At 31.1% G+C, this 20,462-nt stretch overlaps 1 protein-coding gene across 1 annotated transcript in view; it reads right to left on the bottom strand.

The window, feature by feature from the left end:
* Positions 1–677: 677 nt before the first annotated feature.
* Cfh (complement factor H) overlaps positions 678–20,462 on the bottom strand; it is an 83,206-nt gene continuing 63,421 nt past the window's right edge. The window contains exons 15-22 of the mRNA XM_077802494.1: positions 18,393–18,569; positions 13,223–13,405; positions 12,623–12,832; positions 11,759–11,932; positions 10,979–11,155; positions 9,681–9,857; positions 6,729–6,911; positions 678–2,448 (exon numbers count right to left, since the gene is read on the bottom strand). Of these exons, the coding sequence (XP_077658620.1) occupies positions 2,240–2,448; positions 6,729–6,911; positions 9,681–9,857; positions 10,979–11,155; positions 11,759–11,932; positions 12,623–12,832; positions 13,223–13,405; positions 18,393–18,569 (1,490 nt within the window). The 3' untranslated portion in view covers positions 678–2,239. The remainder of the gene's footprint in view (positions 2,449–6,728; positions 6,912–9,680; positions 9,858–10,978; positions 11,156–11,758; positions 11,933–12,622; positions 12,833–13,222; positions 13,406–18,392; positions 18,570–20,462) is intronic.

Below are 20,462 nucleotides of genomic sequence, written 5' to 3' on the forward strand. Positions count from 1 at the left end.
TCTATTTGGTGTAACATACAGCTCAAATCCAAGGTTTTCTTATTGATTTTATGTATGGATGACCTATATATTGTATTAAAGATGGAGTATGGAAGCACCCAACTATTATTATTATTTTGCAATCTATTTCTCCCTTAAGAACTATTAACATTTGCTTTTTTATATTTAGGTTCTCCCATGTTGGAAAGAATGTGTGTGTGTGTGTATATAAAATGACCTTCTTTTATCTCTGTCTTACAGTGTTTGGCTGAATTCCTCTGTGAAATAGAAGTGTAAACACCACTACTGCCTTTTGGTTCTGTGGCATGGACTGTCTTTTTCCTTCCCTATTCTCTTCTATGTCCTGAATGTTTGTGTCCCCCTAAATGTCCCCGTTTCATTCTAGTGACCACAGTGAGCATATTAGAAGATGAAGTCTTTTTAGGTGAATAGGTGATGGGGTTCCATCCTCAAGAGTAGAAACAGTGCCCTTACAAGGAAAGGCTAGAGCACTTCCTTGCCACTTTCATGTAGTTAGTTTCATCTAGTGAGAAGACGCCATTTGCAAAACAGAGAATAAGCCCTCCTGTGACACCAAGTTAGCTGGTGCCTTGATCTTGGACACCTCAAGAACTGTATGAAAGATATGTCTTTTAAAAATAAGCCAAACTGAACAAATTATATTTGTTATAGTGGTACAATGGAACTGAGTTAAGTATATTCAGGTGTTAACATTAAACACAAGGATTACTTGCTTATTATAACCAATTTCATTGAAATTGAAAATCTGTCTCAACTCAATTTATCTAAATCAGGATCTCAAACAAGAGGAAAGCATTTAATATAAGCCTTATGATTTTATGCAATAAGAGGTAACAATTTATCACCTTAAAGTTTTGTATATTTTTATCTCTATTTTCATCCTAAGATTATAGCTTTTTAAAAATCAAAAATGTTTCTAGCCAAAGTGATTTTAACTAAATACTGCTGTCTAAAATGTAAAGACATAAAATTACACTTCAAAATCTTGTTACTGAAATTTTAAAAACAGAAAAAAATTCTTGCAACAAAAACTCATTAAAGCATTATTTGACCTTGAGATCATTACCAATAAGGCCTTTATATTTCTCCACATTATCACCTTGCTTTTTAGGCATTATTGTCTTAAAACAACTTATTCTTAAAGTTCAAAACTGAGTATATTAAAGGTTGAAAAATTGTACAATATAATAAATGTTGATACTCCTCAACTTAGAATGGTGTTACATCCTGATTAACTCATGATAAATTAAAATTATTTTAAGTTGAACATGCATTTAATATACCAACCTATCATATATCATAGCTTAGCAGAACAGTACTCTGTAGTATAGTGATTGCTTACTTTGTTAATCACAATGCCAATTGGATGCGGTTAACTGCTGTTACCCAATACCATAAAAGTAGTCTACGATGTATTTCCAATTACAGAAAAAGATTAAAGTACAATTTCTACTGAATACATATCACTTTCATAATACTGTAAAGTAAAAAAAAATCAAAAATTTAGAGACTGACTCATAATTTAGAGACTGTCTTTTTAAAGAAATTAAACAAGTCAATTCTCTTAACTCTAAGTATAAATATAGTTTTTACAGATTTTATTGCATTTTCTGCCAATCATTTTTCCATAGTTATATAGTAACAGTTATGATAGTTTTATAGTTATATATCCAATTAAACTTCTATTCCTCTTTATGATTTGTTTACATTGTTAAATGTACTAGATTCATATATTTTAGAAGCTCACATGTCATCTTTTTACATTTGCTTATGGATAAGTAATACTTAGTAATTGATTATATTTTTTACTAAAATAAGTCATGATTTAGTTTGGTTTTTAGATCTTTCTGAATTTTATAATTTTGAAGATGGAGAGTCTATCTTTTCATGCACTGTGAAACAGAGTCTCAGAGAGCCTCAAAAGTTATGTAGAAAACTTTCAGTTTGGAGAATGAGGGATACAGACAAGCATGGAAGAAATTGCATCTAATTTCTTGCATAGATGTTTTATGAATAGGATGCATGGTACTTTGGTACGCCAAATTTGAATTCAGTGCTTTTAAGATGTGGGGCTCTAGCCTCTCAGATTCTAAACACATTAGAAGGTATCAACTCAAATTCTAATTTATGAATAAAAATGAGTTAAACAATACTTTAAAAAAATTGAAAACTAGATTAATAATAAAAATTCTGAATTTAAGTGCACATTTTAATGAGATTAAGAGTATCTCTTCCTACAAACGGGATATTCCAGGTGACCATCAATACACCTTGTACGAAATGATTGAGGTCGCGTTGATGCAGAATATCCATATTTACACACAAATTCAACTGTGTCCCCTGATGAAGAATAAAGCTTTTGATGTTCTTTCCATTTTAAGGTTATGTGATAACTTTCCATGATTTCTTCTGATATTACACATGCACCTGAAAGAAATAAATGAGTATAATATATTAAGTTAGATATGAGTCTTTTACCAAGACTTTGGAGTTTTCAAGTAGAATGTTTTTAATATTTCAGAAATTCTTCCTGAAAACTCTTCCTGAACAAATTCTGTGTGAATACCAGATAGATTAAAATAAAGTTAAAGTAGTAAATGATGTAAGAATTAGGTGGTTAATGTGTGATAATTATATTTTATTACCAATTCTTAAGATCATTTATCATATTAAGAGCTTGGTATTTTAGAGTGTAAAACCATTATGGCATTATGGCTGATTTTGTTTTTCTTTTTTGGACCGGGAGATTGAAACCAGGGGCACTTTATGCCTGAACTACATCCACATTCCTTTCTTTTATTATTATTGTTAGACAAGTTCTCATTAAATTATTGAGACTTGCCTTCAAACAGTGATTGTCCTGCCTCAGGATCCCATGTTTCTGGGATAACAAGAGTGCACTATCATGACTGGCTGGTTTTTCTTTAATTAAAATATTGGTCAAAAGGCTAGGGATATAGCTCAGTTGGTAGAGTTCTTGCCTAACATGCACAAGCCCTGGGTTCCATCTCCAGCCTCACAACAAAAGAAAAAAAAAATATTGGTCAAATGCTACAAATCTTCAGTTATGTAATGTATAAGATAGAGAGGGTGTCACATACATAAGCAGTATAAAAGACTAATGAAACTGTTGGGAGTTGCCCCGGCTCCAAAGACTAACTTCCCCATCCCCCGAGAAGAGCCATACAATGGTGAGCCGTGCTGGCTCACATGATCCTTACCCACTAATCAGACTTAGCCCTGCTGGCTCACATGATCCTTACCCACCAATTAGACTAGCCCTGCTGGCTCACATGATTCTTACCCACCAATCAGACTAGCCTGCTGGCTCACATGATCCTTACCCACCAATCAGAAAGCACCCCATGCCAACTGTCAAACCCTTCAACCTTTAAACTGTCATAATTGTCAAACCACCCCCGGCTCTATAATTATGCAGAGCTATTCCTCAATAAACGGACATTTTCTCTGAGGACAAGCCTTGTTCGTTCTTTCAGAAACGACAAGTTGGTTATCATAAAAGGTAAGAACAATGAACATACCTTAATAAGACTAACCAAGAAAAAGAGATGACTCAAACAAAATAAGAGATGGAAAAAAAAGACATTATAACCAATACCTCAGAAATACAAAGAGTCATTAGGGATTATTATGAGAAAATGTATGCCAACAAATTAGAGAACCTACAAGGAATTTATAAATTTTTAGACACATGGATTCTGCCAAAATTAAACCATGAAAACATATAAGCCAGAAGAGATCAATAATGAGTAATGAGATTGAATCTGTAATAAAAAGTTGAGGAAAGCCCATGACTAGATGCTTTTACTGATTAATTTTTTTGAAATCTTTAAAGAACTAATTCCATTTCTTTTAAATTTGTTGTGAAGATTTGAAAGAGAGGGAATCATTCCCAGCCCATTCCTTGAGGCTAGCATTACCCTGATACCATAGCAAAAAGAACACAAGATAAAAGAAACTGTAGACTAATAACCTGATGGACATAGATGTAAAATTTCTCAATAAAATATGAGTAAATCTGAATGTGATTCAACAGAGAATCATAAAAATTATTCACCATAATCAAATTGGTTCCATCCCAGAGATGCAAGGTTGGTTCAACATATTCAGTTCAATAAACATAATACATCCCATTAACATAATGAAGGATAAAAATCATGTGATTAATAGATATAGAAAATGCATTTGAATAATTTCAATATCACTTCCTGATAAAAGTCCTGAGCAAATAAGGTTTGGGAAGATCATACCTCAGCATCATAAAGACCATACCAGACATAGCCATAGGCAATATACTGAAATGAGAAAAGTTGAAAACATTTCCTCTAATATCAGGAACAAGGGTATCTATTCTCCCTGCTCTTATTCAGTATAGTACCAGAAATTTTAGTCAGAACAGCAAAATAAGAGAAATAAAGGGCATAGAAATTGAAAGGAGAGAAATCAAATTATTTGTGTCTGCAGATGATATGCTTAAATATATTAAAAAAAACAAAGATGCAACCAAAAGAGTATTAGAATGGTTAAGTCATTAAGGTAGCAAGATACAAATCAATATACAAAAATCAGTGAGATTTTTATACACCAATAATGAATGTGCTGAGAACCAAATAATAAAAGCAATCTCATTCACTAATCTTTACAACAGCAAACAAAACAGCAAAGAACAAAAGACATCTACCACACACTGATTAAAGAAATTGAAGAAGATACAAAATAAATAAGAAACTTTCCATGCTCATGGATCAGAAGAATTAGTGCTCGTAATAATACCTTAAGCATATATTCCTTCAGCAATAATACCTTAAGCAATTTACAGATTAAAAGCCATTCCCATTAAAATATAAAAGATATTCCTCACAGAACTAGAGAAGAAAATTCTAAAATTCATATGGAAGCACGAAAGACCCTGAAGAGCTAATGAAATCTTGAGAAAAAAATAAATACACAAAGGCTGTAAGCATCACAATAACTTATTTCAAGACATACTACAGTACCATAGCAACCAAAACAGCATAGTATTTGCATAAGAATAGATACAATGACCAATGCTACAGAATAGAGACACACTCTCCCTCTCTCTCTCTCTCTCTCTCTCCTCTCTCTCTCTCTCTCTCTCTCTCTCTCTCTCTTTCTCTCTGTATGTGTATATACATATATATGTGTATTTATAGATAGATAGATATAGATATATCCATGCATCTATATCTGCTGATTCTTAACAAAGTTTCCAAAAAAGTTTCCATCAAAGAAAACATTGGGTAAAGGACCACCTCTTCAATAAATGATGCTAAAAATGGATATCCACATACAGATGATTGAATCTTGATTCCTCTTTCCATGTACAAAATTAAATTCAAAATGCACACAGGCTTAAATGTAAAACTTGAAAACTCTAAAACTACTAGGAGAAAATATGGAGAAATAAGAAACTGGTTCAAGCAACAATTTTCTGGATAGAACCACAAAAGCATAAGAAAGAAAAGCAAAAATTGACAAAGTTGATATATTAAATTGAAAAACCTTCTGCACAGCTAAAGAAACAGTCAACAGAATGAGACAAGCCATGGAATGGGAAAAAGACTTGCCAGCTATGCATCTCACAAAGGGTTAATACCTAGAATGTATAATGACCTTAAAAAAACTAAAAACAAGCAACCCAATTAAACATTGGACAAATGATTTGTGAATAGACATATCTCAAAGAAGTACAAACAGTCAAAAATACATGAAAAAAAAAAACCCACTCAATATCATTAGCCATCAGGGAAATGAAGATGAAAACTACAATGAGATACCATATCGCTCCAGTTAGAAGGTCTATTATTAACAATAAACCCTAAAATTAATAAATGTTAGCATGTGAGAGAAAAAGAACACTTAAACACTAAGAACTAAGAACACTTAAAGAACACTTAAACACTAAGAACTCTCTTGGTGGGAATTTAAATTGGTACGATCAATATAGAGAGCAGAAGTTTTCTCAAAAAAACTTAAATTACATATGCTTTATGACCCAGCTATCCTCCTTCTGGGTACATATCCACAAGAAAAGAAATCAGCATACCAAAGGGATATCTGCATGCCCATGCAGTGTTACTCACAGTAGCTAAGATATTGAATGAGAACTATGTTTTCCAATAGATAAGGAGATAAAGACAATGTAGTATATTTACACAAGGGGATATTATTCAGCCTCAAAGAAGAATTGGCTCTTGACATTTACAGCAAAATGGATAGAACTGGAGGACATTATGTTAAGCAAAATAGGCCAGACACAGAAAGATAAGACCCATATTTTCTCTCTCATATGTGGACTATTAAAAAGGATGACCTCAATGTAGAATGGTGACCAATAGAGTTTGAGAAGGGATATAGGGTGGGTAAATAGAGGTTGGATATGATCATACTGAGTGTATGCATATATAGAAATATCACACTATCCCCCATTAATAAGGGCAATTATTACATGCTAATAAAAATTTAAAAATATATATAATTGTATTTATTAATGATTTTAAAATAAAAATAACTTATTAATCTTTATTTCCTCACATATGAATATTTGGTAGAGAAGCATTCCACAGAATATTTCTTTTTTAATATGTGAATTATTGCTATTTTACACAGTATCATACTCAAGGTGCTGATTTTCCCAGGTCCCATGAGATTACTGAAGTACTTACGTAAACATTTTGGCGGGTTTGACCACTTTCCGTGTCTACATATTACTGTCTTGCTACCCTCAAGTTGATGTAAGGATTGGCACTGATATTCAACTGATGAACCCGTAGGATATACTGGTAATGGGAATGAAGTGAGGTCTCCATTGTCAATAGGTGGAGGAGGCCCACATTTTCCTGAGGAATCTGGAAAAATATCATTTCATTTATGAGAGAACAAATCAAAATACAGGATAAAATTAAAGCCAGCACAAACATCACTCTAGATAGCATCAAGATTTCATGATTTCTGGTAACAAATGATTGCTCACAGAAATCTTAATCATAGAAAATGAGAGTTACATTTTAAGCTCTTCTTTTCATCTCACTGAAGGCGCATATAAACCATCAACAAATGTGTCTGCTTTATAGTGATTCAATACTAAAAAATGTGTCTTAATATATAAATGCTGAACAGGTAGATAGTGAGGACAAACTAAGAAAGTTTCTTATTATATATGACATTATGCAGTATTTATTGTGTCCCTTCTGACTTCTTTTTAATTTTCCTTTTTATTACAAAAGAAACAAAAACTCCTTGAAAAAAGTTCAAAGGAAGTAATTTGTAGAAAATAATAGGGAAATATTGTCTTCCTAATCTGGACAAGATGAGTAAAAAATCATTGTCACTATTCCTCTTTTTCAGGTTTTGTATGTTGGGGTTTTTTAAAAATATTGATGTTATATATGACAGCAGAATACATTACAATTCATATGACACATATAGAGAATAATTTTTCATATCTCTATATACAAAGTAGAGTCACACCATTCTTGTCTTCATACATGTACTTAGGGTAATGATGTCTATCTCTTTCCACTGTCTTTCCTATCCCCAAGACCTCTCCCTTCCCCTTTTGCTAAGCATTATTTATAATCTTGGACATAATAAATTTTAAATGCCAATATAAGAAGACTCTAGAAGGTACAGAGAATTCACTCTGGCTAGGAACTTCAGGACTCAAGGAATGGGAAACAGGTTGCTATATGAGTTCACTTTGGGGCTCCTGTGTGTTCTAGATGGAGCACTGGAGAAGGCTGGTAATCTCAGAAATGATATCAAGTAGAGATAAATAAGGAAAAGCTCATGCAGAGTCTCATCCCTTTAACCTAAGAACAAGGAAGGGTGTGGCCTTGCAAGTCTAAGAGATCTTTAAAACAATACATGACCTAATCTAGAGAAAATAATAAAAACATCATAAGGCACTGATGACCACAGAACACCCACATATAGGGGTAGCAGAAGAGATCCTGTATGTCTGTAGAGGCTGAATGAGAAACCTGGACTTAAATCCAGCATGGCTGTAATGGAGAACCACTGAACAGGAAATTTAAATAAAATGGGGGAGTCTGAAATGTAATACCTAAAATATCAAGTGTAAAATTAAAAATTACTCATCATATTAAGGATCAGAAACATTAACAAACAAAAAAGATAATAAAAGAGAATACTGATGTGATAAAGATATTGATAGTCAATGTTTCTTAAAAGCTCAGTAGGGTTTAGAACAGATAAATATAACAAATTAAAAACAAAATGTCTCACTGTACAGACTGAACAGTTTGAGGATGACAGAAGGATAAATCCATGCACTTCAAGATATAACAACATAAATTATCCAGTGTGAAAATAGACTGAAAAAATCAATCAATGAATCAATGAAACTTCAGAGAGCCTTAGAGGAAAAAAAATGTTGGAGAAAGAAGGAAGAAAGGATAATTAAGTTATCAAACAAATGAACAAACTAAGGAGGAAAAAGTCTATTATATTATATATTCTTCCTTTTAGCAATTACAGTATCATTTTCTCGATCCTGTAATTGCTAAAAGGAAGACTATATAATATAATAGACTTTTTCCTTCTCAGTTTGTTCATTTATGTTTATTTATGTTTGATGTTTGAAAGAAAATTATATCATTTGGTGACTGTTCACTGTATGAACAGGAAATACTAAAGGGTAAATGGATTTAAATGGAAGCAAGATTCTCATGTTTTGATCGAAAATGTCATTACTAGTAGAGTGGTAAGTTGCAAATATACTATGTATATATTGTAATTCCTAAAGCAACATTTTTAAAAAGAAAGGTAGTGGGGGAAGCCATCATAGAGATACACTCAAAACCAGGAAGATAAATCAAAATGAAATTCTTTTAAACAGTTCCCTGAAAATAATGGAAGAGATCAGAAACAAGAATGAGAAATAGAGAAAATAAACAAATAAAACAAGAAACAAAAAGCCCAATATTTATTTTAAATGTAAATGATCTAAATATACTAGAGGAAAGAGCAAGTAGGGCAAGATAGATACATAAAAGAGACCTAATTCTGTGGTTTACATAAAACTGACTTCACCATTAGCTAAAGGTAGAATCAAAGTAAAGTGAGAGAAAATGAATTAGGAAAAATTAATTTTTAAAAATAGAAATGGATGATATAATATCTCCATTATTCATTTCCTGAATTCTGAATATTAGAATGCTGATGACCTAATATCCAAACATTTTTATAAATATAGTGATTCCCTGGCTGGCCTCAGTCACATATTTTCAAATATACTCTATACATTGAAGATGCCCAAATGTATATTTATATTCTATGATCAGTCTTCAATGACCTATTTTCTGTTTCTCAAAGTAGATATCTCCTGGAGTTGTCAAAATGTACTGAGTGTCTTTAACGTGATGAGGAATTTTCTCAGATTGTAACTATTCTATTAATCTGGTTAAATGTGTTTTGAAAAAAAATACACCATATTTCTTAATTCATTTTGCCAGAAAATAAATCTTTAGCAATGTCATATTATTTGCATTTCAAAAAATATAATCCCTAAGAATGACATGGTTTTATTTTTTTCAACATATTTTACTCACATTATGTCCTCAAGCAAAGAAAAATTAGAAAATATGATCTTCTACCTTTGCACTGAGGTGGCTCTGTCCAAGTTCCATTTAGACACATCACTTCTACTTCCCCAAATATTTCAAAAGGTTTGATACATTCATAACGTACTCTCTCACCAGATGGATACTTAAGCATCTGGTTTGATATTATATTAGCATTTTCCACTTTGGGTGGATTCACACAGGAAATATCTGAATAGAAAGAAAAGAAAGTATCTCCACCTAGTGTTCATTTTGAGTAGCTAAACAATGAATAAGATTCTGAATACATTTTAAGTAGGATTGAAGATTAATAGATACTTTGTCATGAAGAACTTTTCTGATTTTAATAAATTCACATGTAATACAAGGAAAAGAAGATACAGCAATATTTTTTTGTCAGAGCTAAACTTTCATGCCTTTAAATCTCTTCGTATCCTTCACTAGAACACTGATAGATATTTTATCCCCTTAAAAGCCACTGAGAATGAAATATTTCCCCTTGGGTTGAGCACAACAAATATTACAAAGTCCATAAGTGCAACATGAACTTTAAAATTCAACAAAAAATAAGAGTAACAAGATTATATAGCATCACTCTTTGGTATACAATTATCTTGCTCTTTAATTAACATTTTAGCCTCTTAAAATAAAAACTGAAAGATGCATCTCTTTAGAGAATAAGTCAAGAATTAAGAACATAGTTTGAAGAATAATTTGTTATTCTTAAAACGCAGTTTAAAGATGTTATGTACAACTATAATGCACCAATAAAAACAAAAAATAGTTGAGTAAATATTTTAAAAGAGGAAGATTATCAATTAAAAACCTAAAGATGTGAGAAAGTAACAGAAAAGTACACCTATATTTATAGAAACATAGCTTTCTAAATTTATTTATAGGTGCTTTTGGATACTATGATAAACTATGTGTAATTCCTCAGACAGTTTTAGGTGCATGGTTAGTAATAACAGACTATAGCAATAGTTCCCAAATTGAGGAGTATGTAAAATCCTTTGGGGAACTTGATGAATAATTTCAAGTCATATCTCAAGATTATTTTTTCCAGTAGGCCTAAGATGAGCTCAGGAATTTTCATTTGAATTCATAAAAATCTGTTCAAAAATTTGATGCTGTTGGTCTAGGGACCACACTCTGAGAACCATTGAACTGTGAGATTAACCACTATATATTTAATTCCAACCTTTTATTTCTAATCTTAAACTTACTTTGTCTTGGCCTGAAAATTAATCTATACTCATTTTTAAGAATGGTATAGAAAATTTAATATTTCATAAGACACTATACATAAATTTATAATGCCATCAACGTACCTTTGCACATTGGCTTTCCTATCCATTTGCCATTAATACATGTTATAGTATTGGACCCATCCACTTGGTAAAATTTTGGACATCTGTAAGTCACTTGATCTCCTGACTTATATGATTCTTTCCTCTCTCCTAAAAGCATGGCATCATCAAAGTTGGGTAAATTAAAACAATCTGTCCCTGAAAGAAAAAAATATGTATTTGTTCACTAAATTATAAAATATGTAATATTTAATAGTAATATTCTAAAATAATACTTAGCTACCTATAGAACCAATGAATAATGCATAATATACTTCTGACACCTTGGCAAAATATGATGTTTTGACTTCAATTGAACTGTTCTAAATTTATCAAACGTATAAATAGGAATAATGCTTGAAGATATTAGTAATTCTAATGCATTAGATCAGATTTTTATATTCAAATTATTTTTTTCCACACTTGCCACATGTATTATGTATTTCTACTTTTGGCTTCTGAAAATGTGAATTACTTACAATAATTATTTCAAAGTTTTATGAAATATGTATTTTGTAGTGAGATTGGTGATGAACTGGAGCATGAGATGGATGAGTAGGGGCCAGTTTCTCTAGGAACAGAGAGAGATAAGAATTCTGAGAATGGACATTAGAGGACGCTAAATGTTCACACAAAATGATGTGAAAGTGAAATCAGGTACCTTGTAAAATTCTAGAATTACAGCTTACTTTCTTATTTGTACCACTTATACTTTGAATGAGGGAATCTATCACACATATTATAAAATTAAATACACTGTACTTATGCATTCTGGTGGAGAAGACCATTTTCCTCCTAAACATTTTATAAATGCAGGTCCATCAATCCCAAAACCTTCAGAACAATTGTAAATAATTTCTTGTCCATATGGGTAACTGTCTAACTCATGAGACACAACACCATTAGGAATGGAAGGTGGAGGTTCACAAGGAAGTCCTAAAAAATAAAATAATGAAAGAATGAATCCATGTTTTACAACTCAGAAATTCAATTTTATAGGTCAATTTTGATATTTCACAGTTTTTGAAAATAAATAATAATAAATAAGCTATTATAAAGTCACAGAGAATGTGCATAAAGGCTTCTTAAGTCCACCTTTCTCATGTAAAACTCAAACTGTAAAAACATGAGCAAGAAATTGAAATAAAAATGTTGATGCTTTTAAGAGATCACCAGAGCTTCTCTAATCAACCATGAGTGAAAAACAGAAACATACTCAGAATTAATAACATTGAATAAATTGATGAGATGAATTTACCAAGTATTGTAAGACATCAGAAGGAACACTTTAAGAAAAACAATTTTAAAATATTTAAAATCTTGTTTGCAAAGCAAACACTACAAGTTACATAAATTTAAATTCACTACATGTTATATTCTTTTAAAAAGAAATGCCAAATTAAAAAGTAACTCTATAATGAACCAATAAAATTAATAAAATAGGATTGATTCAATAATGCAATAGTATTTTAATCGTAAAGTATTTAAATGTTTAAATACATATGATAATCTACATTATTCTATACCCTGACTTTGACAAAAGCATATTATATTCAATTATTTGTACTCTCAATTATTTAAGTATTTGTATTCTCAAATCAGAATGAGTTTTCATGCAGTCCTCACCTACACACTGAGGTGGAGGACTCCATTTGCCCATGTAGCATGTTATCTCATCTTCCTCAGAGGCTGTGAAACCATCTTCACAAATATAATTCAATTTAGTGCCATGTGCATACTGTCTGAATTCAATTGCTTCTTTCCTTTCTTCTGAAGATCTAGATGGACTAATTCTTCCATGGTCTATGTCAGGTGGTTGAGAACATGAAAGTTTTTCTGTATGAAAAACAGAAATCAAAGGGTCAGACATAAATAAAATGTTTAAATTAAAACTGAAATCAAATACTATTTAAGCCTGTCATCAAGATATCTATGCTATCCTCTTGCCCAATATCTCCCTTGATTTGTGTCTATTTTATTATATGAAAAATATTCATAAATAGGAATTTATCTGCTAGTTAATTAATATCCCAAAGTGTTGTCCAATTTTGTGGACAGAAATGAAAGATGGTGACTGGTTTATGAACCTAGATCATAACTTACAGTTTTAGGATCAAGTGTAATAGAGAAATAGAAAAGGTACTCATCTTTTTCATTTACATAAAGCAGAGGGGATTATTGACTTCAATTGAAAGCATGTTATAAAGCAAATTGCACAGTACTGACCAACACAGCGTGGTATTGACTGCCATCTTCCATTTTTGCACACAATTTCTTCTGCTTCCTTAATCAGATAATTTTCTTTGCAAAGAACAGATACTTTTTCTCCATCTTGGTATTTCACTGTGGTTTTCATATCTTCAGCATTGGGAATCTGAGGTGGAGGTGGGCAGAAGTTTATCTCCACTTCTAGAAAATATTAAAATTAGATTTCTTGAATAAAAAATAATAATTTACATATATTAAAATACTTTTCAAAAAATAGAAAATTCAATAACTATGTATCACAAAATGATGATGTAATTATGTTCCATATTTATATATGTTATACTTTTCAATTTGGATGGCAGTTTAATATTACCTATTTTGATGGTCCTCCCATTTCTTCTTTTTTAAGCAAACTTCTTTATTTACAAGAAACTTATTATTTGTAATCTTTAGATAATCTTAACTGATTAATACATTTTTAATCACAAGTATTAAATAAAGTATGTGATGAAGGTGTTTTTAGAAATATACATGAACAAATGTATCGGGACTATAATAAAACCCTTTTGAAATCTACCAACAGAAGCTGATTAACTAGAGTAAAAATTTGCAGTCAGTTAACAATCAATTTGTATTGCTTCTAGATCATTAACCATAATTATAAATAATTTACAGTGTGCCATTTGAAGTTTCAACCCTCCTGAACTTACCATTTAGAAGCACACTCACATTGCCTAGAGGTATATAAATTGAGGGTATATACCCAGTTTAATGACTACACAGTTTAACTGTAGTTACACAATTAGTAGGGTATAAAATACCCCTCTGCAAACTTATATCTCAGTTCCCATAAAGCTAAATTCCTCAGATGTATCTTGATGGTTTATCATGTGAAGATGAACTATGTCCCTTTTGACTGGGGGAGGGCTCTGGATGAATCTGAAAGCAATTGGACCTCTGATTTCTTGAGCTTGCTTTCTCCTATTTTACTGTATTTTTAGTTCATTAAAAGCCTTATGCAAGTGTACACTGGGAAATACTGTAAATCTTTTCAAATGTGTGTTATTGCTGTTAATAGCTCCTGGAGATAGTTTACTGAATAAACTTGATTCATGATTATTATTTACTCCAAGGTTTCTGTTTTTGTTTAAGGCAATATAATCACATTTTATCAATAATGTTTTCTAATTTCTATTCTTAAATATTTTGACATATTTCTCAATGTTTTCATTATATATTTTCATAAATTTAATTTCCTCAATTATTAATAATGTTTAATTATTCTTCCTATTTTCCTTAAGTATGTTCTTTTTTGGCTTCTAGATTGTTTTATATATTGCTTTTATTTTGTTCTTTGTTTTCTAATGTATGTTTTAATGCTATAAGTATCTCTGCATTAAATCTGTTCCATAGATTTCAGTTTGTACTACAATTACTGTCATTTAATTTACAGTAATTTTTGGTAGTAAGCAATTGATAATAAAGTTGTTTGTTTTCCTATTTTCCAAATTTGCAAGATGAGCATTCAAGATATCTAGTTAGCACTTTCATTACTTTAATTTTTACTTTTAGTTTAGAGAAAATACTTTAGGAAGTTGATTATTTAAAATTCATCTAGATTTCCTTTATCACACAGATATGATTCGTTTTTTAATGACCTGGCTACCTTAAAAGTAGATAGTATATACCTTAGGATAAGTGTTTAAAAACTTGCAAATAAATATTTTATAACTATAAAAGGGTTACTTCCTAAGTCCAAACAAATGTTGAATATATGTCTAAAAATATCAAAATACCTAAAAAATAGAACTAAAGAAGAAAAAGGCAAATCCCTAATCCTACATATCAATATTGACACCATTCATGATATGACTTACTGAAAAAATAGGTAAAGTTTTAAAACAATATGGATAAATTTGAAAACCACTATTCACTTTAACCTTATATTACAACTAGAATATATGCATATTTTTTAAAAATATTTATTTTTTAGTTGTAGTTGAACACAATATCTTTATTTTATTTATTTATTTTTATGTGATGCTTAGCATCGAACCCAGGACCTCACACACAAGTGCTCTACTGCTGAGCCACAACCCCAGTCCCATATATGCATATTTTTATGTGAAAATGGAGCTATAAATAAAATAGAGAACATACAGTCAATTTTTTTTAAAATCATAGTAATGAAATATTGCATAGTTTCCTGAGAACAGAATTAAATAACTACACAGTCTGGTAAGAATAAGTTATCTACAGAAAATAAATATTTGGAAATGAAAGAGCACACTTCAAAATAATAATTGTTGAGCTAAAGGACAAACCACAAGGAAAATCAGAATATATTTCAAAGGGAATACAAATTAAATATAAATTATATATAGTATATATACATAATTTGAGTTTATAAATAAATACATTTTAAATAAATATACATTTTATTTATAAAATACATAATTAGATATTCATATACATATTTATGTATCTAAACTGTGGGACATAGCTAGGGCAGGTCTTTAAAAAGTGGAAATTTGAAGATTTTATTTCAAATGTATGATGATTTCAATTCACACACTAATTTATTACTAACTTAAAATGGTAGCAGTGGGCTAGGGATATAGCCCAGTCATGGAATGCTTGCCTAGTGATGGAGGTGCAAGGCCCTGGATTATATCCCCCATACCATGCACAGAAAAAAATGAATAAAATAAAGGTGAATGGTAATAATAAAATTAAACTCAAAGTCTTTAGAAGGAAGAAAACAATAAAGTTAAAGAGAAAATTGACAAAATTAAAAAGTGAGAAGAGAGAAAGTTAGCAAAGCTAACTAACCTAAAGCTAAAGTTGAAACTTTAAAAATCTAAATCTGAATGAGAGAAAATAGAAAAAAATAGGGTGTTAAAGTTGGTTACTAAAACTATTAATAAAATTGGGAAAAAAAAAACTGTTATGATTTGGCCCCAAACTTCCTATGTTGATGCAGAAATGTTCAGAGGTGAAATGATATGTGACATCTCTATCCTAATCAAACCATTCCAGTTTGAGTGGACTAAATGGTAACTGTAGAAAGGTGGGGGAGGTGGGTCACTAGAAATATACCCTAAAAAGATGTTCACCATCCCTGTGGCTCCCCACTCTTTGCTTCCAAGCTATCATGATTTAAGCAATACTTCTCTGCTATGATACCCTGCCTCATCTCAGGCTCAGAGCAATGGATTTGGCCAACCATGAACTGAACCTCTGAAACTGTGAGCCCAAAATAAACTTTTCCTCCCTAAGCTGTTCTCAGGTATTTTCATCACAGCAATGAAAAGCTGACTAACAGAAAAATGATAAAGAATCACGATAGAGGACAACATATCAAGAATGTAACAAAGGAGTGACAGATCAGGAATCCTCAAACCTCCTTTTCCCCATAGACACACTGGTCAACAATACATGAACCAATTTCCTTTAAGAGAAATCTACAAAGTGGTTGAAAGGTTCTTAATGCCAGATGAGCCCTAAAAAATGCATCAAAGCCAGTAGGAAAATTCATGTCTTTCCATATCCTCTCCCCCCAGCACAGAGCTACACAATTGATAATAAAGTTCAGTTTCCAGACTTTTATTGGGCAAAGAAAGGAAGAGTGGAGCTTGTGTCAAATGCTCTGAATTTTCTGAAATTTTGTGTCAATTGTCTCAAAGCGATGGAATATACTTCAAATGCCCTAAAACATGCCCCCAATGATGTGCGTCCTCCAGTCATATCTTACCTGTTTTTAGTCACCTGCCTATATAAATTATTTTTAAGCTGGAAGTACAGTACAGTACTTTTAGTCAGTAGTTTTTTCATATTAATAATCCATCAAATGGATTAATCCACTGATAAGGTTACAGCTCTCATTACCTAATCATATCACCTTGAACATTCCTGCATTTCACACACATGAGTTTTTTTGGGGGGACAACTTAACTAAAACATAAAAATAACCAATAAGCCAAAGAAGAAATCAAAAGAAAATTTAGATAGTATATTGAGACACATGGAAATGAAAATATAACTTGCCCAAACATAGAATTCAGCACAGTACAACTGAGAATTACATCACATCATGTACGAGTAGAGTTTTTCCTCAAGAATGAAAGATTTAAAGGCTGCAGTTGTGGCTCAGAGGCAGAGCACTCGCCTAGCGTACGTGAGGCACTGGGTTCAATCCTCAGCACCACATAAAAATAAAATATGTGTCCATATACAACTAAAAGCATAAATGTTTTTTAAAAAGAATGAAAGGTTTAAGATTTTTTTATATGTATGTGTGCACACAAACATGTAAAATTCACTGTATTATCAATAAAGAAAATGTATTTAGCATTTATTCAACACCCCCCAATGATCAAAATTTCTCAGCTAACTAGGAACAGAAAGAAACCCCCTCAATTTGATAAACAGCACCTATGTAAATCCCAAAATAACATGATACTTATGGTAAAATATTGAATGAAGAGTGATGAAATAAATCAATACCTTCATAGTAAATTGATTCTTTTTCATACATATTGCTTGAACAACTGGCTATCCATACAGAGAAAAAAAACAACTGCTACTTAATCTTGTACTCAAAATTAATATAAGGTGATAAAACTAAATTCTAATACTATAAAGCTATAAAGCTTCAGGAAGAAAATGTAAAAGAACATGTATACTTCACTGCATGTAAATTGTTTCCTTTTAAAAAATTATCTCAACATACATTATATAATCAGAGATATGATAAATTATGATATAATTGTGTATTAAGAATTGTAATGCAAACATAAATAAATAAATACATATTACCAAAATAAAAAAGAAAAAAGAAAATTATCAAGTTAAAATATATGCCTTACATTTCTTTTTTTAATTGGTATGGCCATACTTCCTATATATTGGTATGGCAGACTGTCAAAACTATTGTACCTAGTCCTTATAATTATAGAGAAAAAGATATAAAAATCTGAAAGTCTAGAATGCTCTTTGCTATTCAATTGGAATTGCAAGTGTCAGTACAACCCAGAATTTTCAAGGCAGATAGAGACAAAAATTATCTTCCAACTTCAAAAGAAATTATATCAACACATAGCTAAATTTTTAAAAAACACAAAATACTACTTCTATAAGTGAGGGAAAATATAATAAATTTTAGAAAACATTGTACACAAGAACTTACTTGTGCAGGTTGGTTCAGGGTCCCATCGTCCATTGACACAGATTGAATGTTTCTGCTCCAACTTTCCCCTACATGGGTAACTGAAGTTAAAATTATGATCATATTCATTTTTATCTGATTGATTTGCTTCATTTGCAGTTAGTCTTGGTGCTTGACACTTCTCAAGTTGATCTGTTGCTATAAAATGAAAATATTTGCATGAAAAGACCAATTATAAGAATCAAGTCAATATAGAGTAGCTGTACAGTCAATGTCAAATGAAATTTTGATTTGTGCCTTTAAATTCTATCAACCAAATTATTCCTGGTCACCACTGCATGAGATGAGCCTTTATGTCCTATCTTTGAACTATCATAGAGAATACCTGTCATAAAGATATTTTGTACTTTGGTAACTGAAAGAGCACAAGAGACTCATTTTCTCAGAAGATTTGCATACTAAATAGTTATCAAAGAACTAAATTTGGAAAAAAATTTTAAAACACTAGATTTGGTCCCATATTTGAAATCTGTGCAAAAGATTCATATTCATTTGTTTTCCTAATTGCAACCACCAGTATATTATCTATAATCTAGAATCCTTAAATATTAAAATAAAAACATCATCTATGGAAATATAATATAACAAGTTGTTCATTTAAACATATTTTTGAGAGTAGTAACATAATATAATAAAATCTATCTAAAATATATTTTATAGGACATGAATAGTTAAGCAGATTTGTTATATGATCCGAGAGAGAGAGGAAATACTTGGAATAAGAAATTGTGTGCTTTCATTAGAAGTGTAGCTTGGTGGTAGAGGCTTGCCTGTCATTTCCAGGCTCTAAGTTCAATCCCTACATCATAAAAAGAAAAAGTAAAAAAGAAATCAGGTGCTTTAAAATCATAATCTCTCTTTTTCCATTCTTAGAGTCTTTAAGAAACTATTGTGTATACCAGATCACACTATAATAAAATAATATTATAATACCATAACAACAAAATTGACTCTGTTATGACTTCAATAAGTACTACAGAAGCTTTCAATGTACCATATATTTCAATAACTCAGGGAAGATGAGAGTTCTTTTTGAAAATGATAAAATTTCTGTATTGGTCTCTGTAAATATTTGTTATTAATAATTTGAAAAGCAGAGTCAAGTGAGGATGAACAGAGCAAAGAAAAATCAGTAACTACCAAAGCACAGTAAGTTTGTAAACCAATCTTTAAAAACAAAACAATGAAATGGGAAATTTAAAAGTACATGAGGTACTTGAGATTTAGTCTCTTCCTTGGGGCTGGTCCACAGTGTTGAGAAAGGAAAAACAAGAGGTAGAAACTAAAGGAAGATCTTTGGTCAAGGGAAACTGTTTGTGCCCTGGATTTGATCAGTTTCTGAAAGGATTTCTTTGGTTTTGGGAGTAAATAAATATATTGAGAAGCATGAAAAGCTAGAGTGGTGAAAAGTACAAAATGAATATTGAAAGGGTAGAATTATAGACCAAACTATGAGAGCTGGAAGGACTTATATGAAGCAGACTATAGGCAGTAAGCAGAAGATGACTCACAGGATAAAAAACTCTGAGATCAGAAGAAATAATAATTGTAGCACAACTTTGAGTTTAATTAAAATGAAAAGTTGAGAGTTTCTCATGCCTAATATTAGTTTTCCTCCCATATGAAATCAGATAAAACCATTGTGTATGAAAAAGGACAAGGATAAGGTGAGATCCAAAAGGATTGAAGACACTTTATTCACAGAAATGTGTTTAGCAAAAAATGTTAATAATCAACATAATTTATTGTTTCATTTGACAAAAACTTAATAAATGCTTCTGTATGTCAATCCATCTTAATGTCATGAGAACAAAACAAAGGTAATTCCTGTTCTGGAGGAACTCTACTCTGTTCTGAGATTAATTATGTCTAGAAATCCAATGAATAAATAAGACTGGATACCCAGGACAGACTTAAAATGAAGGACCCAGGGAAATCTAGGAAAGAACTCAGTCTAAGAGAAAAGTGAAGAATCTTTCCTTTGGTCATCAAAGGCTTGATCACCAACAGGGAAAGCGTGAAATCAATCAG

Source organism: Urocitellus parryii, chromosome 9 (genome assembly GCF_045843805.1).
Source record: "Urocitellus parryii isolate mUroPar1 chromosome 9, mUroPar1.hap1, whole genome shotgun sequence".
Lineage (NCBI taxonomy): Eukaryota > Metazoa > Chordata > Mammalia > Rodentia > Sciuridae > Urocitellus > Urocitellus parryii.